At 36.6% G+C, this 23,613-nt stretch overlaps 1 protein-coding gene across 1 annotated transcript in view; it reads left to right on the top strand.

Annotated features, from left to right (window-relative positions):
* Positions 1–23,613, top strand: part of LOC142342259 (uncharacterized) — a 55,251-nt gene that overhangs the window by 16,960 nt on the left and 14,678 nt on the right. Inside the window, exons 3-5 of the mRNA XM_075393536.1 lie at positions 21,245–21,458; positions 21,913–22,182; positions 22,618–22,785. Of these exons, the coding sequence (XP_075249651.1) occupies positions 21,245–21,458; positions 21,913–22,182; positions 22,618–22,785 (652 nt within the window). The remainder of the gene's footprint in view (positions 1–21,244; positions 21,459–21,912; positions 22,183–22,617; positions 22,786–23,613) is intronic.

The raw sequence follows: 23,613 nt of genomic DNA, 5'->3' as shown, positions 1-23,613 counted from the left end.
TCAAGTTCAGAAAAATTTGGGAATTCTCAGAAAATGCATACCATTTCTTGACCTTTTAATCCGAGAAAACTTTCACAGGCCTTCAACAGTTTTTTGCAAACTTCTATAGAAAACAGATAATATTATGAAGAATAGTTTCTGTAAAAGTGTCAACATTAATTTTGTAGTATTGGAAGGTTTAATCTAATTAAATTTGGCCTGGAATGAGTTCACATTAAAACGACAGATTAACGTGCTTGCTTTTTCGTTTTACAGCAACCAAATTTCAAAATATTCCACAGGCTAATTTTGCTGAGAGCGGAAAATTTTGGCAAAAAGCGCGGTAAATGTTGGTTCCCGGGTTGAGGTGCGTGTTAATGATCAGATAATTAAAAACGCACACGCACGGGGGGTTGAACTGCCTTATTACATGGTCGAGCAACCTAATAAAGTTTGCATCCACGGTTTGCTGCCTGGCTGAAATTTGCCTACAGTCTGATCATTAGCTGGCTTAGGTCTGACCATTAACAAGCCATAGTCTGATCATTAGTGAGCTAAAGTCTGATCATGAATCTGATTATGGTCTGGATGGTTCTGATCATTAACGAGTGGGAGTAGTAAGAGAATCTGCTATATGTTTGTAGGGGGGGGGGGGGGTTCGGACCCCCCCCCCTACAAGACTTTTTACCACCGAAAAACTGATTTTCCACCGAAATTCCTCAGTAACAGCTTCCTACCTAGTAACAGATTCTCTTACTGGTATTTTGAGGAAATTTTCATGTGGGTTTTCATATTTTGGGAAAGTTAAGTAACATTTCTTTTTCCGCGCGCATGAGGGAAATTCATTTCATAACTTGAACTTTTATTGCGTTTTGGAAAGTGGGAATTGTTTAAACTTGTCAAGTTTTGTTTACAGCGGGGATTTTCGGGGGAATTAAATCAAAGCGGAGCTGCCTCTTGGAAATTAAATTTCAAAACAAAATTATTTGATCAAGCGGTGTTTTTATGGATTTTGAAATTAATTTGCTTCGGTGCTGCAAGAGTGGTTCAATTAAGATAAAAGTAAATGTGTACTGGTAAATTGTTTTGAAATTCACTTTTGAAGTGGGAATTGAATCTGGGCTCTCTGTTAAGGAACTGGGTAGTTAATTGAGAAAAGTTTGGAATAATGCCATTTCTAACTGGTTGTCCACGATAGGCGCTCTAAGTTGTGCCCCTAATAGTACGCTAAATCTTTCTATCTCCTCAACCAAACGACACCAGAATTTCAGCAAACTTTTGAATGGAATAAGAAGGTTTAATTGTCAGGTTTATGTGACAAGAAATGACACTCAAAAAATTATCAGACATTATTTGAAAACGGTTGTATAATATATTGTGAAGGATGTAAAAATTGATCAAAAACTTCATTTCAAAACCTTTAATGGATGAATTTTGGTAAGTAAGACTAAGAATTATGCTTTGTGGGTTTTGATGGGGGATAATAGGAATGGTGATAGCATGGCGTCTATTGGTTATAAAGAGTGTGTTGTTGGTGAAAGCATTGAGGAAAGAAATAAGGCCTTCTCTTGGTATTTGAAACTCATTTTATAGAAATTTCTCTACTGTTAACATGGGAACCAACCTCAATGTTATTGTGTACAATTCCGTTACATTCCAGTGGAAGGGGTTTGCTGTCGATTCCATCGAAGTAACTTTGTTTACTGAGGTGGAAGTCGACAACCCCGACAGCATAGACATTCGCCTTCGCAATGTGAATGGCGATGTCTATGTTGTTCCCAGCTGGGAGGATGAGCACCTGGAGCTCATCGACTTCTTGTCAGAGATGGAATCTGTCCTGACAGAGGAAGATGAGCTTCTGGAGGATCTCATCCTCTGTTTGATTGCTCCAGTCCATTCCAAATACACTGGAGCATCCCCCTGATTTTTTTTAATTACTTTTATTTTTGTATTCTTTTTTGTATTCCCCGTTTATTTTGTATTCCCTGTTTTGTATTCCTTTTTTATTTTTGTATTCCCTTTTTGTATGGTTGTGTTCCCTTTTGTATTCCCTTTTGTATTTTTGTATTTACCCTTTTCTATTTTTGTATTCCCATTTTGTATTTTTGTATTTTTGTATTCCTTTTTGTATTTTGTATTCCCTTTTTGTACTTTACGTATTCCCTTTTTTAATTTTGTTGTTCCCCTTTTTTTTTTGTATTATATTTTTTATTTTCGTATTATTCGATTACATCTTTCATTCCATCTTTCATTCCATAATATATTCCATAATACATACATTCCACTTTACATTATCATATTACGAGGTGCTCAAGTGTCATTCAGGTATGTTGTTCTCTTATATCTATTTGTTCTAAAAAAAATCAGATCAATTTTTTATTCTTTGTATATTTTTAAACTTTCCTTTCCGAAATAGATGTACTTATCAAAAATTAACGAAGAAAAAGTTGTTTCAATTGTCATCAGAATCATCAATGTGTACACGAGTACGTTTGATTGAAATAATTGGTGATCCAGTGTCAACTTCTTGGTTATTCTGCTCACCCTCCGACAAATCTGAATTTGACTGATCGATCACCACTGAAATCTCTTTCAGTAGACAGAATACTTTTTCTTTTCTTTTCACTTTCGATTTTCGGTAGTTTGCCAAAGTTAGGTTATCACTGCTAGTAGATGTCTCAAAACTTTCTTCAGCTTCTGCTAGAATAAATGGGTTTGGAGTCTCCTGGTCACTTTCATCACTAACATCAGATAAGGCACTGAATTCAATGACGTCGTTTAATTCTTCGTCTGTTTGTAAGGGCTGATGGAAACCAGGATCAGGGGTCTCCCAACCCGAAGCTTCCCTCCCTCTGGTAGGTCAAAGACGCTTACTGATTCTTCACTATTATTTGATTCAATACCCCACTCTGTTTCGTTACATATCTGTTTTGAAACGAACTCATCCGTCAGTGAATAATGTCCGAATGGTAGTGTCGTATTTTCGTCTTCCATTATACACCTTTTGTCATCGTATGCGCTGAGTGCTATTTTATTTTACTTAAACCGTTTGCATTTGATGTCTTTCTGAGGTGAATTTCACGTTTTCTAGCCGAACTAGTTTGCCTGTTTGAAGAGTTTGTTTGAACATTTCATGGTTGAGCATCAAATGGGCAAATTTCTTTGTTCCTTTGGCAGACATCTTGTTCTGCTCACCGGCAACTATTGAATACAACTTTGGTTTAAATGCACAAAACTCTTCGATGGGGGTGCCGGCTAGCTCATCCTTGAATTTTAGCACCTGCTTTTCGTTCGATCGATCAAACAACTTGTGATCCCTGGGAAAATTGGAAAAATCAAAGTGTGCTCTCAGGGTTGAATTGACTTCCAGATCATGATAAAAATCACCTGTTTTTATTTTGTACACAAAAGAATCAGTGTCAGAGTAAAGTAGCTGGCATTGTGTTTCTTTCTTCATTACGTTGTAATGAAAATTAAGCATGAACAGTTCTGATAGCTCGAGGATGCTAGCCGCCACAATAGTTGGCTTATTCCACAAAATTGATTGTTTCTTTTTGATGATCAGAGAGAGGCCTTCGTCAATTATTTTGATTGAAGATATGTTACCATCTGAGGTAGTCTTCAAGAGTTCTTCCTCTGTTCTAACAAAAGTTATTGTCACTCTGTTTCTTAAACTTTCACATAGCTTTCCAAATGTTGAGTTGGACATCAATTTATAAAAGTCCTGATCAAATATAGAGGATGCCTCCTGTCGCTTCTGGGTGTTCAACTGAATGTACTTGGAAAGCCACTTTGATTGACGAAATTTGACAACTTGATGTATTTTTGTAACTTTTATGCCATTGTGAACAAAAAACTTCAGATTGCGGTAATGCACAACATAGTTTTGTTTCGGGTGGAAAGTCTGTCGCAGTTTGCTATTCTGTGGAGCTGGTAGTTTTAGAGTGTTCCGTATTTCAGTCTGAAAGGAACCAAGTTCGAGGGGGTCTATGCCTTCCCTATTTGGTATGAGGGGAAAATCAGCGTGCTTGTCATGAAGGTCTTCAGGGTACTCTAAGTCAACTTCCAGAATGTACCCGATTTCCCCCTCATCTGCTTCCATTATATCGGCTAAGGTGACATTTTCAACTTGCTCAAAGTTCTTGAGCGGTAGGGGGTATTGAAGCATAATACCTCCGTATAGATTGTTTGCGTCGATGTATATGATCGACGAAACATCTTCTGACGCTTTGAAATGTGACACTTGAGGGTTGTTTGCCACTTCAAACCGAGAACTGAATACTGAGGCTAATCCACCGCGAATCATGCGTTCTGTCATATCTAGTATGTTTTTGTCAGTTAAAAGCTCCAATTCGGGATTGCACACTTTCAAGCAAGCGCTTCCTGATAGGTTCGATGCAGTGTAAAATTGTGCACAATCGAGACCATATGTGTTGTAGCATACTGAACTAGCTCTTCAAACCAGCAGGCTAGTTGAAGAACATCTCCGGTAAGGTACAGTTCAAGGAATCCCTTCAAGTTTTCGCAGTTGAACTCACTAAACACTTTTTTCAACTGGTCAAGATCATGTTGTGTTATTTCAACTTTGTTTTCTTTAAGACTGTTTTTCACTTTTTCTAAACTGGGGAGCGTTGCATCGTTGAGTTTGTTAAAAGAGTCAACATAAGAATATGGGAAATTTCCCTTTTTTCAGGAGCGCTCTCTGATCTTCTGTATATCCACAAAAGAAACTGTCGAGGAGTGAGAATTTGTTTTCGGGAAGTGTTTCAACAAGTTTTTCAAGACTACACAGCATAAATTTGAAATTGTCAATGAGACGTAAATATTCATGGACAGTGACTTCACCTCTTTTCCGCTTTCTCTTTTCCATGAATATACCGAAGTTCAACGCAATGAACTTCTCATCGTTTGTGGCTATGACATCAAATTTTGTAGTTTGCGACGCTGTGTGGATTGCCTTGACAATGTGATGCAGGTCGTAGTTCATCATATTGTGTGCAATGATTGGAGTGTAACTGATGGTTCTACGTTTTAGGTTACACTCGTTATGAGCATATCCAAAGAACTTTCCTGTAGAATGACAGTGAACCAAGACTTTTTCAGCATCACTTTCAAAAGCAACATTGCAAATCCAGCAGCACAAGAAGTCTTTTTTGGGCAGAGCTGAACCAATGAAATCTGGAAACTTCCTTTTCTGATAATAAAAAAAAACGTGCTAGTTTTTCCAGTTTCGTTAAAAACCGTGTCATACAATCCGGACCAGTGTAAATATCAAAGTGAACTGGTTCAGGGTTTTCCCGTTCAATAACTATCAGGCAATAGCTACAAGGTTCATGTTTTTCTATGGCGACAGTTCCAGATATGCTTGGATTATTTTTTGCTGTAGAGATTGGAACTATTAACGACTCCAGATCTAAGTATATCACGAAAGGTGAAAACCATCTGGCTGTGTAGTTTTCAAATTTAAGTTTGTTCTTTGATGGCTCAGGCATAGTCATTTGAACGGAATCTTTTTCGAGGCAGGTTGTTTGATGAGTTCTAATGGACTCTGCTGATGAACAGAAATGAAGACAATTCCGGCATAAACGATTTCGATCGCGGTGCTCTTTTCCATTTATTTTGGCGACGAGTTTAAGCAAGTTTAGGATGAGAACGTAGTGGTATTTTTGCCCATCGCTAAGCAGTAGTAAGTCCAACACAAATGGAAACGTTTTACCGCTCGAAATCCGTAATGGTAGCAATTGATTTGAGTTGTACCTGAAATAAAAAACAAACCCTCATTTTTTCAGAACTTAAATGACCTACTTTTTTGTTAAGTTTTTCTGGTCTTTTTATATTCAAACTTTGGTGATGTCATGGTAATGTGGGTTGTTTTCTCTTTTTCTTTTTGTAAAAAGTTTTTAGTAGATAAATAAATGACTTTTACCTGAATACGTTGACTTGCACTTCGTTCATGTCTTCGAATTTGGGTATGTCCAATAGACTCATTGGCATGTCGAAATCACCCAAAGGTTGTTTAGCACTTGGGTTCTCACTGCTATAAGTCAGAACATTCGTCCGTTGTCTGAAACATGGCCCAGGAGGTTCGAGAGTTTCTTTCTTGTATACAAGGTGGTATCCAGCGGTATAGCAGTAAAGAAATCATTTGGCATCATTTGCGTTGTGTATATTACGCAAGTTCGAGTCACGTCTTAAAGGATGCCCTTCAGGAAAAGGAATGAAACTTCTACCTCGAACTGGTGCATAGCGAACAAGTTTCAAAATAACTTTGTCAATTTGCAACAACTGCCAATCATTTCCATAACTGGAGAAAGTAACCAGTTTTGAGACTATGTTGTCAACCAATTCTTCATAGGTTTCATCCGAAATTCCCTCGTAGTAAACAACCACCGTACTAGTGTTGAAATAAACACTGACTCTTTCCGGTTCATTATCTGATGGCTTTTGAAGTGTCATCTCAACAGTAAGTTGTAACTTTTGTGGATAGAGATTAGTATGTTTTCTCACTATATCACTAATTTCGTCCCGTTTCATGTACAAGTACTCCATAATGTCTATGTCATTTGATTGAGGCTTGAACTCGTAGTAGTTGACTCCCCCATTGATTGAGGAGAGAGTAGGTGTAGAATTGTGTATTTCATTAAGATCCATGTCGTAGATGGGAGGTCCATGCTGATTACCTACATGGTTTGCATATTCCAATTTCGAATGAAATCCAATTCGACAAGTATAACAAATTTTCGAAATGGGCTGTTGGTGCGTTAGAACAGAATGTTTACGCAAGGATGGTAAACTTTTTTCCTCTTGTGAGCATTGGAAGCAACCAAAAGTAGGTACTTTGGGATAAATATTGTGCTTTCTCTGAAGATGTTTATTCAGCGCTCGTCTATCGCTAGGTTGCGAAGAACACTCTGTGCATTGCACAACCATTGTGACGATTTTTACAAACTGAATTATATGAGTAACAAAAGTACAAAATACTGATACAAAAGTATAAAATTCGAGTTGAAGATTTAAAAAATCAGGAAGTTTTACAGATTTAAAAAACTGTAGGCAAAGTTTCTGTAACATTGGAAAAAATCGTAAGCACTTTGTAACACAAAAGTGAGAAATCTGAATTTAAGAAAGAATTATAACAACTTTTGCATAAAGTTGGTTAAAGCTTTATAAATGGAAAATTTGTTTAAGTCTGAACAAAACGTTATTGTCAGCGGTGGGGTGTGTGTTGGTATATGTCTGCTTTAACTCACTATGTACGAAATGTTTTGGGGAAATAACTATTAACCTTGTTGTATTCTGAATATAGGCACTTACAATTCAAAAGGGTTAAATTATTTCCCTCTCAATACTATTTGACTGGGAATGTCAAACACACCTAGTGACCCCACTGATAGCAAGGGTTTAGATCTGCAAAAGTGAATGTCAAAGTTTATCAGAGTTTCAGTTTGATCCTTTCCATTTATATTTCGTTTCCTATAGTATCTGAGCAAACTTTACTATACTGTTTAAAATTGTAAGTATTGGTAGTAGCTGGAAAATGTCCAAATTAAAAGGGCTACACACCACAAATGGTTTGCCTAGTTATGGCGACTTTGTTTAGAGAAAATTCGTCAACAGAATAAGCTGGAAATTAATTCTATTACTCCTCTACTTCTCACAGTAGTGATAAACAAGAGTGGCTTACACTTTTCTCCGCTCACCATGTCAACATAGTTTCACACCCCCTTTCAGTTAGAGACAAAGCTAAAGAAGAAAAACAAACCAATTTTCAGATTTAAAAGAAAGAAGCAATTTTTTAATAAAAATATTGACAAAATCAAGATTACATTAAAAACTTTAAAATCAAAAATTTATTAAGAAAAAATTTTTGCTTTGGAATTTAAAAAAAATTTTTTGCAATTGGTACACAATCTGCTTTTTGTATAGGGTACAAAATCAAAAATCGTATATCCAGTTTTTGAGTAAACAGCAAAAATATCATGAAATTTTGTTTTCTAAATTTTGCAGAAAAAAATTGAGAATTCTTGAAAAATATAAAAAGAATACTTCTTTTTTTCTGGTTGAATCCTATCATTCAGTTCAACGGCTTTCAAATTACGCTTGAAGAAGTTTCGTAAAAATTATTAAAATTTCTGAAATCAAAAATTTTTGTAAAAATAGGAATACATGTAAAAATTTTGAAAGTGAAAACTTTGTTAAGAAAAACAATTCTGTTGAATCCTAAAAGAAGCTTACTCGCGCTTGCAGCACTTTCTTCTTTCAGTTCAGTCTAAAGAATCAAAAATTGTTTATCAAGTTTTAGAAACTGCTTAAAATTTTTTTTTTTTGGAATTTTTGTTCAAAAATTTTTGATTTTTTAAAAACGTTTTAGCGATGGCTTCGTGTTTTCTGGTTGAAGGTTTATATTTGGTTCAACTGCTTCCATAGTATGCTTAACAACTTGAGATGGTTCAAGAAAAATTTTTACAAAAGTCGGTTTTTCTTAGTTCTTTAGACAATTTTTCTGTTCCAAAATATTCCTTGAAACTTAGCTTTATTAGACATAGAGAAAACTGTAATGTGATTTTTTGTTTTAACTTTTAAGCAGGGCTCCCCCCATATATTTCTCACCTCTAAAAAGTGGTACAAAATTTGGCCGTGCTTGTTTTTTTGGTTTCTTTTAATGTCTTCTTAGTCGAAAAGGCTATCTAAAAAAAGTGTAAATTATAAAGAAATGAAATCAATTTTAGAAGTTCAAATGTTTGAAACATGCAGCGGAAGATAAAGAGCACTGTTAAAAGGACTGCTTTTATAACAGTTTAATATTCACTTATATAAAAAGTTATTCAGATTTGTCAAAGAGTTTTCGCATTGCTGAAACTTTTCTCTTTTTCGGAGCATTGACAACAGATGGGGTTTCTGTGTTCTCAGGCGTTTTTGAGAAATTTTTGGTTGGAGTATCTTCCTGCTCTTAGTTTCCGCCGCCCTGTAGAGGAGTTTCAAAATTGTCGCCAGATAGGTTGCGCAGTAGATTATCGCTCACAGTTTGTGAGCTGTCATCAAAATTGATCCACAAATTGTTGTTTTTCAAATTTGAGAAAAGAGATGGGCTTGGCTGTGTGCTGTCTGGGGTCAACGTGGAGCTAGGGTCTGCAGTAGGAGTGCATAGTGGAGATGGATTGATGGGTGATTCTGGAGATTTCGGAAGCCCCCAAAGGTCTGCTAGGTTGTCACACTCTTGCAAAACACCGAGCTGGTTTTCATAGAAAGGAATACAGTCGCAATCGTATTTATATATAATTTTCCTTGTTTCCAGTGGTAAAATCGTATGTATGCAGAGGGTCATAGAGTGTTGAAGGTGGTACAATACCCCCTGATGTATTAAAACCCCCACTGGTTGATTGAGGTTTGTCTGGCAACTGAGCAATGTAATTCACAAATAGTTTTGGAAGCATACAATGATCCTTCGTTGTCCAGTCCTCTTGTTCGTTTAAACGTTTTTGTTGTACGATCACAACAAAGTTTTCATGCATTGTTTGGTAAACGATTGTGCGTTCAAATGAGATTTCTGTTTCTGATAAAATATGGTAAGACATTGAGAGACGCTAAGGAAAAAAGAAGATAGACTGTGAATGTGTTCAAGTTAACAGAAAATAAATAGAAATTTTGTATAAAAAGACGAAGTTGATATTTTGGAATTTGTTTTTTTGGAACTTAAATATTTTGAAGTAAAACTTGACACAGTCAGTGAACGTACATTTATTTTGCAAAAAGCAATTATTCAACATATTTTGAGCAAGATCTTGAATATACAACTGTATTTCAACAAGTAGGTACGTTGTTCAGAATATTAAACTGTAAAGGGTTTGGCTCACAATGTAGCGCACTTTTTATGGGTAAATGTCTATCGACACACCCAGGGTCACACATGTAGTCTTCTAGTTGGTGTTATGGACTAAACCAACCGTATAAGTTATATTGTTTACACACAAATCCCCTCAGGTAAAGCCTACACAGGAATTTAATTGAATACATAATACAAAAGTGTCTGCCTACAAAACTTATGTACAACTACTGTTCCCTCAACCAACTCACTTGTTTCTATGCTAAACAAAACACACTGTTTTTCTTATCAGTAAAATAATTCTATTGTTAGTGTCTATGTTTCTCATTTCTATGTGCTGAATGCATAAAATCATTGACACACATATTCTCAAACCAAAACAGTTAGTTGAATTTATCTTGAATCAGAAAAGTGAAATGCCCTTTACTGCAGATAAAGACGCAGAGTTCGGAGACGCTCATTTCGACGTTTCCAGAAATGAAAAACGCTTGATCAGAGCGACTGTCAAAATTTATGAAAAGACAGGTTTCTATATTTTTCTGAAACTTTTCAAAAAAACTGAAAATGAATTTGAGTTTCAACAGCGATTAACGCTGACATTAGAAGAATTTGAAAAACTGACAAAATAATCTCCAAAAATTTGATCGGCTGCCGCCAACAATAATTCAAACGATTCAACAAGTAACCCACCCTCTGCGAAGAAACTTAGATTGAAACAAAAAGAAGACGAACACGAAGTTTCAGATTGACTGAGCGCTGTATTGCAGAATGGTTGAAGCTATATACGAGCGGTCCCCCGCTTACTTTAAACAATTTCAAATGAATTTCCGGTTTTTTTGTCTCAGACGAGAAACCATCTTCAATGTTTGCCAGGAATTACGCTGTATGCATGCATTGTGAAAATGGCTTTTGTGAAGTGTTACCTTCTAACCATTATCATGTGTTGTTTGATGTGTCTGACGTTTCTACGCAAATATTAAAACGAAATAAGCTTTATTCAGTTCCTTGTTTGTACACAACCTTCAAAACTTGGCCACAGTGGAGACAACTGGAGAGATTTTTGAAAAACTCAAACTGGTTGTGGAATACAACGGTTCAACACCGCCGACAAAAGGAGAAGCAACCACCATTCAGAAGCGCTTACCCAATTTGAGCATTGCCCTGAGCAAAAATCACCGCCAAAATGGAATTGTTGCTTACAAATCTCTGGATAACGCTGAGAAAACATTGAATCAGCAATTGCAAACTGACGGGTTATCAACTGAAACTCTAAAGAGATTTGAAAACATTTTGTATGGTCCTCATGCTGGTGCTTTTTGCCAAATAATGGATATATTTGTGAGTGGCTATGGGAAATTAGATATTGACAATGATGTTTTGTGTGTACGCTTAATTTTTGAAGAAAAAATAAAACTTTGAAAAAAAATTTATTTCACAAAATCATGTTAGTAGTGTTAGAGCATCATATGAAGCGCAAAACGTAACAAATCAACATCACTCATCTTTACAATTTCTTTTTCACCAAAAAGATAGTGAGCAATATAAATACAAAATAAGCCACACAATAAAGAGTTTGGTTTTTGAATTGGCTGGTATCTTAGCAATTCATACACAGTTTGAATTTTATCAGCAGAGGAAGCAAGTCTATTATGTAAATTTTTGTATGAAGCTAAGTTTTGTCCAAGTGGATCAGCAAAAATATATTTTCCCTTTTTCCGACAAAAAAGTGTCCAATGTGTTCCAATTGACTGAGAGGTTGAAACCTTCACTATGATGAAACTGTTGTGAGATAGATTAACAGGGAAGTTGTCAGCTGCAAACACACCTCGGAACTTGTATTTTAAAAATTTACATGCTTGAACAAGGTTGTTTATTTCATCTTCTTCCATCAGTTTGTAAGAATATGATTTTTTGAAACTCTTTGGGCAGAATCGATGAAGATAGTGCTTCCTTTTTCCCTAATAATAAAAATTTCTATATTGTTGGGTAATGCCGCTGAAAATTTAAGTTCAATTGAAATTGAACAATTTGTAAGTTCAGGGTGAATAAAATCATGTGAAGCCTGCTGAGTTCTGGTGAGATCAAACACCATAATAAAATGGTTGGAGTATTCAGACAAACTAATTCCATGCCCATTATCGATATAGGCTAAATCTGACATTATGTTGAAGTATAAGCGTTTTACGTCAGCTGTATTTATGGGGCTGTCGGCAACGGGGAGTCCATTTCGGTAATTACAAGTTTGCTCCAGATTAAATTCACGAAGGTGAAAAGGATTGAGTTGTTTGCTTCCTAAGAAGGTTTCATTTGTGTTAAGACAAATGGCAAGACGTCGAATAGACTCCCTGCTAAAAACATCTTCTTGTTTCCAACTTTGCAAACCAGTGGAAGCCAAAAATGTTTTTGTTACAGTTTCGAAGTAAGGATATGACGCTGGGCTTGATAGTAAAGTTTTTTCAATTGCAGAGACCACGTCATCGTTCAGCGTCATTTTTCTCACATACAAATTAGCTTCAATAATTTTCACTTTGTATGATTTTCCAGCATCGTCAGAAATTATAACAAAATCATCTACTGATCGTCGAAACGAAATTCGCAGAGTGATTCCACTCAAAAGATGACGATCACATGTAAAAAAATCTACTGCCACTTTCCCATAAAATGTACATTCAGCAGATTGTCTAACCAAAGCTTTTCGTCTGTTAACTTCAGCTGTTGCTATCGCTCCAGGATTATCCGCATACGAATAACCTTGGCAAGCCAACCAAGTAGCTTTTGCGTCTTTGTTGTGAGAAAATTCGGTTTCAATGAAACTTTTGTGAGCATAACTTCCATTCGCATTTCAAATTTTTAATCCGTTGGCTGATACTGTACAGTCAGAAAAGAGTGAATGTAAAACATTATTACAAAAGTAAAGAGCGTATGTTTTGGTTACATCTGCTGCAGCTCCAGCATCATATTTTAAATCAGCTTCAGATGCCTGAACTTTCTTGCATTTGATTTCAAGGAAAAGTTTTTGCTGATCAATAAAATTACTTCTGTCTCCAGCAACCTCAAACTCAAGCATGGGTCCGTTAGGACTGTAAACTGGTCCTACTTTTTGACAAAAGCTGCCATCAAAAGTTACAAGAAGCGCTGGTTTTTCAAATAAATCCAAGGAACTATGTGTTGCCTCTGTTGGTAACATATTACCAATCATTTTTAACTTTAGCAAAGAAATCCAACCGACTTCTCTTTGGCTGTTTGTGTTTTGAAATGACTACTTTTCTTTTTTTGCTACCTTTTCTCGCTTTTGAACCTGAATGTTTAGATCGTCTACGATTCATTCGTTTTTGTCTCATTCGCAGTGCCAATGAGCCTCCTGTTTGCTTTTTGACTGTATTTGATATCGTGTTTTTCAGCGCTTGTTTTGGAGATTTTTTTTTATTGACAACGTCCATTAATTCTGGTATGCTCTGTAACAGAAGTTCTTTTCCAACACGTTTTGCTGCTGGTATAATAAATTCTTGCAAGAGGTAGAGCGATTCTTCCAATACCACTAGCTAAAGCTCCAAAGCCGCTACCTCTTTGCCTATAACGCCCCGAAAAATAAGGCAATGCAGATGCTTGATTGGTAGTATGATTCCATTGCTGTTACTCACCAAATTTTTTGAAATGTAACGTCAGAATGACTTTACCGGTCCCTGAAAAGGGGGCTAATTGACCTGTTTCGGTGCGTAGTTCTACAGAATTTGACTGAATCGTATTTGAAAGAAGTTTTTTGTAGTCCAAATTCGAAAAAACTATTCTATGTGTTGGTTCAAGCTCGCAGAAGCTACCGTTTTTCAACCGTTGTTTTGAATCAATGACCCGTAATAAAGGTGCTTTTGCATCGCCCACGTATTGATACTCAATAATGTTTGTATAAATGAATATCAAATGTTTCCCGGCGCACAGATCAGCTGGAAAGTCACACATAAAAGCCTTGGTATCATCTTTTTTCATTAGTTTATTTGCAGTTGTGTCCATTTTGTACCCAATGTGTGTTCCTCGTCCATCGGGGACACCATTGAAACCAATAATGCTAGGAATTTCATCGCTTGGAAACGTAATTCCCTCGTATTTTCCAAAGACAATTTCAAATTTACCGGAACTTTTAATTTCTCTGAAAGAAAAATTTGGTAAAGCAACAGTTCTTTTAATGGTAGCTAACAACTGTGGCACAGTATCAAAAGTTCCTGGCATGAAAGCTAATCGCTCACCGTTGTATGGACGTGATATGACATTGGCTCCAGAGCTATTCCGTTGGTGATCTTCTAAACCAGCCAAACTGTAAGAAGTTAGGACCCCGTTTGTGATGTGTTCTATTTTTGTTGGAAAAATAATTTCATTCAAAGCTACTCTCCAGTCTCCCGACAGTTGTATTTCATCATTGAAAAAGTTTCTGAATGAAGCCAATGTGTTTTGATCAAAGATCTCCATCGAAGCGGAGGAGATTACATGTACCGTAAATTCATCTTCAAAACGTTTACTTGCCATTTTGCAAAGGAGATTCTCGTACTTATTAGAGTTCGGGTTGATAGAATTTACCCTGAATAATTTCTTTATCGGTATCAATAAGAGAGTACGTTGGAGGGTTCAATGTTGGGATGGACGAAATCCCAAAAATCTCGTCTGTAAAAGACTGTTTGTAACCTTTTCCAAACGTCTCCTCTTTTTTCAGTATTCGTACAAGATCACCGACAAAAAATTTTGGTTTTTGAGAAAATGTTGTATTCGCAATCAACGATACAAGCCGCGGAACGTCTTTTTTTGTGACTTTGTTTGGAGCAATTTTGATTGTTCGGTTATCTCGAGAATTGATAGTTTTAACAAATGAATCCAGTTTATCTAGATATGAATAGGTGCACTTTTCTTCTAAGTATCAGTATATTATATTCTTGAGGGAACGTATATTTCTTTCAGCAAAAGCAGACTTTTTCTCACTGAATGTACTGTATAAATGAATTCCGCGTTCGTTGCAAAGATCTTTGAAAGCACCGAGGAACTCTGTGCCATCATCGACCCAAAATGTTTTAGGTTGCTTATGTTTGATCATCTTTTTGAAAGCCACTGCAGTTTCTGTAGCATATTTTGTTTTTAGTGGTTCAACCCTGAGATATCTTGAGAGACAGTCAGCTGCAACAAGAAGGTATTTTATACCACGGTTGTAATTTGCAAGTTTATCAACAAATGCTAGATCTACGGACCAGATCTCATTTAGGTCGTTAACAATTACTTTAAGCTTTGGAAATCGGAGGCGACGTGAACGATATTTGGTGAAAGATGGTTTCGTTTCAAAATACATTTTTACTTTTTTCAATGATAATTTACTCAAATTTTGCAGTCTTTTTGCGTTTCCAAATGACGCAGGTCTTTTTAAATAGAGGTTGACAAGTTTCTTCACATCATCTATAGAAAGCCCAGTCTTCTCTACTCATGTCTTCGTCTGTCTTTTTTTGCTCTCGTCGGCTTTTGGCTTTGCACTTTTTTCTTTTTTTCAGATCTTCCTCTTGGTTGTTTTTGTTGCTGCTGCTGTTTCTTTTGTTTTCGAGTCGGTTGCTCTTCCTCTTCTTCGCTGTAAAACTCATCGAGAAGTTTTTGTTAATGAGTATTGTAAACCAAATGGGCTGCTATATCAAGTTCACTCAAAATTTTTGAATACTTTTGCACGTCAATTTTTTTGGTAGGTTGTTGTAAATTGTACAAGAAATTTGTCACCTTCACTCCTTGAGGTTCATCTTCAATATGGAGGACGTTATTCTCTTCACTAATAGAAACGGTATTGGAATCAAAAATTTTTTTCAGGACAATAGCAGCTCTTTTTGTTTTATTTTCATCCATTAATTTTAGTTCTAGCATTATTGAGTCAAACGCTGAATCCTTCCGTTTTTTCACTACGGGTTCGATTTCACTGTCATCACTCACAAATAATTCTGATTTTTACGTCATCTGAATCACTTGTTCCATCACCGGCACTATTCGTTCTCGTGATCAATCTATCAGTGCTTGTGTCAGCATCTTTTAATTTTTTTCCTCTGCTTTGCTCAAAATTTGGATTAGATCTTTGTAGGAGTGATAACTGAGTGGCTTTTTGTTGATATATTGGATTATCAAAAATTTCTTCCTTGGTTGGATTTTTTGATATGAACATTCTCTTGGGGATCAAAACAAATTCTTCTGCATGCATTATTTGACTTTCAAGTAAAGATAGCACGAGAATCCTATTGCCTTGATAAGTTCTGATTTTTTTGCTAAAATAATTCGCTTTTTCTTCAGACTTGTTTCCTTTGATAGTAACTGCTAAAATGAATCCTCTTGATTTTTAAGAAACTGCTTTTTGACTGGAACATTGCCATTGATTACATTGAGCAAACACTCACATAGAAGTTTTATAGAACTATTTGGTGCTTCTTTGACGAACTTTCTGAAATTACTCTCAGACAGCTCGAGCATTTGCTTTAGCATACATAACTCTTTCTCTCTCATCTGTCAAGTTAGTTATAACTGCTTTGGAGGAAGGTAGACAAAAAATTGTTGGACCTGGTTGTACAATATTTGAACAATAACGCAAAGTGTCTGAAGTTTTCGGATCCAAGTCGATGAGTAAGTGTCCAAAGGGTAATTTTGTTGCTAATTCGTAGCTTTCTTTTAAAAAACGTGTGTTGTTTAACTGTTTGCCAATATAGGTAATCTGCTGTATGTCTCTAGGTGATTTGAACAAAATGATGTGGGTTGTGTTCAGATCAATTGTTCTTGACCATTTACTCTGTTGGAATAAGTTAAGCTTAACGTAAATGACGCTAATATTTCTATGACGTCCAGCAGTTGCAAGTTTAGAAAACTCTTTGTCATTGGAAATTTCTTCACAGGAATCGTCAAAAACAAGCAGACAGTTTTCCAGCTGAGAAATGAATTCAAATCCAGAAAACTTTGTGAAAAAATGTTCAAGTTACGCTCTATAGAGCTAAATTTTGGTTGCTCATGTTGATAGAAGTAATAAATGGATTTGAATTTTGGGTAAAATGTGTCTCTCAGTAACATTTGGAAGATGAGCTCAGTTTTGCCACAGCATGACGGCCAACAAACAGCCATGAATAGTCTATCGCTTGTTGAAATTATCTTGTTCATAGTTTCGGAAGCGCGTAGCCAACTGTGCATGAAAGCAATGAAAACCAAAATGTTCACTCTGCACAATCATGATGAAAAACACAAGTTTGATCAAAGACACACCAATAAGAAACAATATTATTATGATTTGGGTAAAATACACTACTTCTGATCGTGGTAGTCTAGAGTTACATAATTTCCAGGATTTCCAGTCTCTCTTGATTTTCTTCATTGAAAACTAGGTCATTCAAACCCACTCCACAAGCGGAATCTATCTCATTTTCTTCATTACTCATTTGAAAAGAAGTTTTCATAAAAAATGAATTTTTTTTGTTCAAATTTAACGTTAGCTCATTATTTTGTTAGTCACTCTCTCAATCATAAAAAAGTCATAAGTAGTATATCTAGAGTCTTTTTCGTCCTTTTTGTATGTCACTTTGTAGTTCGCCTGCATACCACCGCCAATCGCATAGTAAACAATTGACTCCACGTTGCCTTCGCTGACTACTTCTTTGATTTCTTCAGGGAGACTTTCGTCGTCCAGGCTCACTTGAACTGGGGTTGGCGACTTGTGCATAGGTAAAGGGGTTAGTTTCAGTCTTTTCATTTTCCCTTGTAAAGACATGGTACATTTAAAAGTATTCAAGCAATGAAAGATATTTTTCAGTGTCTCAATCTCAGCTAGGTTGCAAAGAATTTGTTGTTTCCTCAGAATAGATTGCCCCCGTGATTCTGTTTTTCCTCTCTCACCAAAGACAGTTATTTGATTATCATTCGTTATGCAACTGCATACTGTCAAACTTGGAGATAAATTCACATGAAGAACTGAAGGAGCTACTTTCTCCACTCGACGGTTCATTGCCGGGCAATGTTAGCCAATAGAAATATAACTGTGCTTTTCTTTTAGCGCAATGTCTTTTCTTTTGTTTCTCAGGCAAGTAAAGAGAGTGTAGAGCACAAGTAAAATGTTTAATTGGGGTAACAATTTCCTCAACTTTAAATAATAAAAGGGTATCCAAACCTATCACTTCTTTCTGTAAAAGTGTTTGCAGTAATTCTGTTTTCTCTTTCCCTTTAGCATAAAACTTTCCTGAAGGAAATCGAAGTTTTATTGCAATAAAAATTTGAGATAAAAACCAGTAAGGATAATTGCCACTATTCCACGACAAACCGTGCAAAAATTTGCTGACCCACTGATGAGATTTTCTCTTACTGGCGGATAGTGAGTTGTATGAAACTGGTGGTAGGAATAAGATTGTGTCTGAATAGTTGTTTGAGCAAATCGATAACTCCTTAATTATAAAACCGGATTTTTTATGGCGAAAACCTTCAAAATCTAAAACGATGTTTTCAGGAGTCAAGATTCCAGCAAATTAAACAAGTTCCGTTTAAAAGTTTTCACGAACAGACAAAACAGTAAGCCTGTCATGTGACCAATATAAGCGTTTGTGATTGGACAAGGTAAAACGTATGAATATCCAGGGCCCTTCTGACTATGCTCTGCAATAAACCCCGAAGCGTCATGAAGTTTTGCATGTAATCGAAGGAGTTTATATGACTTAAGGTATGTTTCTAACGAGGAGTTGACACATACCTTATAAGGCCACCATATGGTCTCAACTTGAGAACTATTTCCAAGTTAATGTCTGGGTCCAGATAAAGACATGCTGCCAAAAAGTATACAAACCGTTCACTATAATCCTGATAGTCAACTTTTATTTGTTCATAAATTTCATGAATGTTCATTAAATCTATGGTCGCAATTGTTGTCATGCTGATTCTCAAACAGAGAAATAAATAAATGAACAAAAGTTGCTTTTTTAGGTATGAAAATTTTCGAGTCAACAAATTGACTTTTCAAGAAAATCTTATTGTAGACTTCATCTGAAAAATTTTTCAAGTGAACAAAAGATCACTTTGGAGTTCTCTGTCATAGCGCAAAGTCCATTTCAGACCATTTTAGGACTTTGAAAAACTTTGAAAAATTTTGAAATTTTGTATGTTTCGACCCCCATACTGCATAGGTGAAAAAAGTGAAGTCAACAAAAAAATCACTTTTAGTGCCCTTTCATTGCGCAAAATCCATTTCAGACCATTTTAGAACTTTGAAAAACTTTGAAAAAATTTCGAAAAAAATTTTGAAATTTTTGAAAATTTTAGGCTTCTGATGTCTTATATTGGATTTTTTAAGTTTTCACCAAAAACATTTAGAGTCTAGAACGTAAGTAGCGCCTTATTTTATATACAGCGAACCTTGCAACAGCGGAAATCTGCCATTTGCTTGTTGGGGCGGGGGTTCGGACCCCACCCCCTACAAGACTTTTTACCACCGAAAAACTGATTTTCTCTTTGTGAAACAAAGTTTTTTGGATAAGTTTCGCCAGACTGCTTAACCCAAGAACTTCTCACAGGCTGGCGAAACTTAGCCAAACAACTTCGTTTCACAAAGAGAAAATCAGTTTTTCGGTGGTAAAAAGTCTTGTAGGGGGGGGGTCGTTCATTTTTGACTCGTTAATGAAAAATTTTCGACACGTTTTTGACTCTTTAATGAAAAGATTTTGATTAGACCCACTAGTAGTAAGAGAATCTGCCATATGCTTGTAGGGGGGGGGGGGGATCCGAACCCCCCCCCCCCCCCCCTCTACAAGCATATGGCAGATTCTCTTACTACTAGTGGGTCTAATCAAAATCTTTTCATTAAAGAGTCAAAAACGTGTCGAAAATTTTTCATTAACGAGTCAAAAATTTGTCGTTGACGAAGAGAACTGCCTAAGAAACTCAGGTAAGTAGTAGCAAAAGTAATGTAAAATAAGTCAAGCAATAAGTCAAGTAAAGCAAGACAACTGATTGCAGCATTTTTGCAAACAGTTGTGCCTTCTTTTATTCCTACTGTTAAAATTGTTCTTCTTCGACAGAAGGCTTTTCTTAAATACCTTGCTCTCCAATTTCTAACGGCTGGCATCAAAATTTTACATCACTGGGCTTGTCTCATGTGGGCTTGCATTAAAGTAATGGATTGTTTCCATTTCTACCTCGCCGGCTAAGTTTGCTAGCTGAAAACATTTTTCAGTTTCCCATTGCTTTTGTTGCACGAGAACAATACCCAGATTTTCGTGCAACCAGACCATCAGCCAAACTCATGTTCGACAAAGCAATGACTTCTGTTCAACCAGACCCTCAGTCGAATCTTTGTTCAATAAGGCCATCATCCAGAGTTTTTAACCAGACCGTTATACAGACTTTTTAGCCAGACCATTATCCAGACTTTTTAACCAGAGCATCATCCAGACTTTTAAACCAGACCATCATCCAGACTTTTTAACCAGAGCATCATCCAGACTTTTAAACCAGACCATCATCCAGACTTTTTAACCAGACCATCATCCAGACTTTTTAACCAGACCATCATCCAGACTTTCTAACCAGACAATTATCCAGACTTTCGTTCAACAAGATCGTCACGAAGGCTGTTCAACCAGACCATCACAAATATTTGTTCAACCAGATCCTCATCCAGTCTTTGGTTCAACGAGACCACCATCTAGAGTTTTAATCAATCAGACGTTCATCAGACTTTCGTTCAACCAAAGCATCCCTCAAACTTGTTCAACCGAATTTTTGTTCAACAAGACCATAATCCAGACTTTCGTACGACCAGACAACTTCAAGACCCTCGTGCAGACTTTTGCAAGCTCAAATTTATCTCTGATCAGATAGTATGACATGATACAAAATATGATATTGTTTTCTTTATATGCAGTTCTTGTTTTTCTTTTTCCCGCCGTTGTTGCAGTTTTAGTAAATCAGCACCAATAGGAGATTGAATTTATTTTTTATATCTAGTATTTATCTCTGTCCCAACGGTTGTGACTGTTCGATGAGACCAGGCATTAAACAAAAGACCGCTGATGAGACGTTTATGCATTTGAATCCGCCTTAGATCAGATTGCGCCCATATTTGCTTCTGATTAGATCGTCTCAGACCGAAGTAACCAGCAGTCAGACCATACCTTGACATCGGTCCGGAAACGCGAGCGCACAATTCCCCTCAGCGAGCTCAAAGATGTTCTGGTCAGAATTTGAGTTGGCCTAAGAATTCCCCCGGGCAGAGGCGTCCACCCGTATTCCACAATTTACACTCTTAAATATCGGAAAAAGAGTGTAAGAGTGTAATTTTTGGGAAAAATCCTCCGCCCGGGCCGTCTGGGTTACACTTAAATAACTTGAATAAATACTGAAATTCTATATGCAATATGAAGGAAAGGATCTAAATGTCCTTCATACATTATATAGTTGGTCAAGTATTTGTTTTAGTCGATACATCCACCGGAAGCATGGCCACACGCCGTGAGGGGTACCAAGTGTCTAGTTCGGGTGACTGCTGGAATCCTCCTTTCAATTCTCATCAACCTGGTGGTCATTCCATGGGATGGAACAATAAACCACAACAAAAACAACAGCAACAATCACTACAACGCAGACAGCCAGTCCAAATACCAAATGCCTCATATTACGCCACTCCTCCACTGTGAGTTGAACAAAAAAGCTGAAGGCGGTTTTTATGTCATCACCTCTGCAAACCAAAATGGTCATTCGATGAAGAGTTTACGTTCAGTTAAAGTCTCGTAGCCGATAATTGAACTCAGACACCTGTTGGTTACTGGAGTACACGTTTCTCAAATTGCGTAACAATTTACTTGTACCTAAAAGTGAATGAGATCTAGCAAGATCTCTTGCTCAGATTTTATAACAATTATTAAGATTATTTCGAATATGTTGCTCAACAGAATCTTTTCAAGGTATCAAGTAGCCGAGAACCTTAGAATCTTTGATCTTTTGGCATTGTGTGCTGAGCTTGGTTCTTCTCTTGTACTCTCTGGATTTGTGTTAGCTGATTGTTGTAAAACTTCGTCAAACGTAACAGATGTGATAGCCTGCCTAAATTTTGCCTGAAATGGACTGACTGCAATATTTTTCTTCAGGAAGTTGAATCATCGAAACCCTTCACCTGTCAATTTTCCCAGACCAACACTACTTCCGCCCAAAGACAATGCCAGCTCAGATACCCAATTTGGCAATAAAGCCCGTCACGTGCCACCTCCACACAACATAATAGAACCCAATTTCTACAACGGCTACCATTCTGGCTCAGGTGAACAAGCAGCTGTGATGATGCCAAAGTACAGCAGCGCAGGTCCAACCGTGTCCAAGTCAAATCATGGCAGAAGTGGGTCTATCAGCCATCAATCCAGGTAAAAGATTTTTATGCAATCAGCAATGTTACATGAAAATGTTGGGTCAAACTCCTTAAAAAAATAAGAAAGACTGTTGGAGAAACGTCAATTTGTCGCAACTTTTCTCTAACCTACAGACTGGCCCTACTTGTACGGTTTAAATTGCAGTTCCTTACATTCTCCACAGAAATGAGAGGCCAGAAAAGGCATTGTAAATTTGACTTGTAATTTTGAAACCTAAAAATTTCCGTCAAATACTTACTAAAGGAGATGTAATTGAGGGCACAACGCCTTTTTTGCATTGTGATGCAGCCAATACACAAAAATTGTCAAATACCAAATTTAACAAACTTTATTTTTGCCTCCGCTTCCCTCGTGTTACTTATGACTAAGCACCGATGCAAGTTAAGTCTAGGTAATGGGTTCCTAAACAATCGAGTGTGGAAATTTCAGACCAGTTCCGGGAGGTTTTCGAGGCTTGGAACCCGGAGAAGATGCAGGAGGGGGTGCAGTGAGCAAAACTCCCCCCATTGAAGGTGATCCCACTTTCGAACAGTACCAAAGTGAGATGCAACGCCAGATTGTGAACAAGAACCAGCCAGTTAAAAGGACATTTAATATGTAAGTATTTTTGGGCTGTGTCACACACAAGCTCAAATGTGTTTGATGAAAGATTGACTAATAGTGGCTCAGAATTGATGAGTATACTCTAAAGCTTGTCCGGTAATCTCCAAGGTGCGAATTACTGCTAATTGTTTGTTTTTAATAGCCGCGTTAGCAATTCCAGTCGGCTATTATAGCGCTCCTAATTCTTTACAATTCAAAGAATTTGAATTTTATTTAGCGCTGTCTTTTTTGAAAATCTGTTCGCGCATTTTCATGATTTTTGATGTCAAATTGAAATAATGATTTGGTCATGACGAAACAGGAAGTAGAGCAAAAAAGCGAGTGTTTTGCGGCGCGAATTTTTTTGCTCTAATTTTAAAGTAAGTGAGAAAACGGTGTTTGAACAAAAATTCGCGTTCTTGCTCGTGGTTTTTTGTTCACATGCAGCAAATTCATGTTGGTTTTTACTATTTCTTCAAATTTTTGGATCGGATGTTTTTTCTAAATGGTTTGCCCAATCCATTCATAGTTCTTTCTAGGCCTAGTTTTTTGTTAGAATCAAAATCTCTATAGTGGTTTTTTTCTCGCTAGCGGCATTTTGACATTAGTTTTGGTTTTCTTTTTGTTTTTTGGTCTGATTTTTTTAGAAATGGTTTTCCCAACTCAAACAGGGTCCTTTCTATGTCTAATTCTTTCTTTAGTCAATGAAAATTATTTGAATTGTACGTCAGGACTTGTCCTGCTATGTTCTTTACAATTCAAAGAATTTGAATTCTATTGGGGCGCTGTCTTTTTTAAGATCTGTTCACACATTTTTATAATTTTTGTGAAGTCAAATTGGAG

This window comes from Convolutriloba macropyga, chromosome 7, assembly GCF_964194025.1.
Source record: "Convolutriloba macropyga chromosome 7, txConMacr16.3, whole genome shotgun sequence".
NCBI classification, from domain to species: Eukaryota; Metazoa; Xenacoelomorpha; order Acoela; family Convolutidae; genus Convolutriloba; species Convolutriloba macropyga.
The sequence above is the reverse complement of the archived record's forward strand: the minus strand, read 5'-3'. Positions and strand labels throughout refer to the sequence as shown.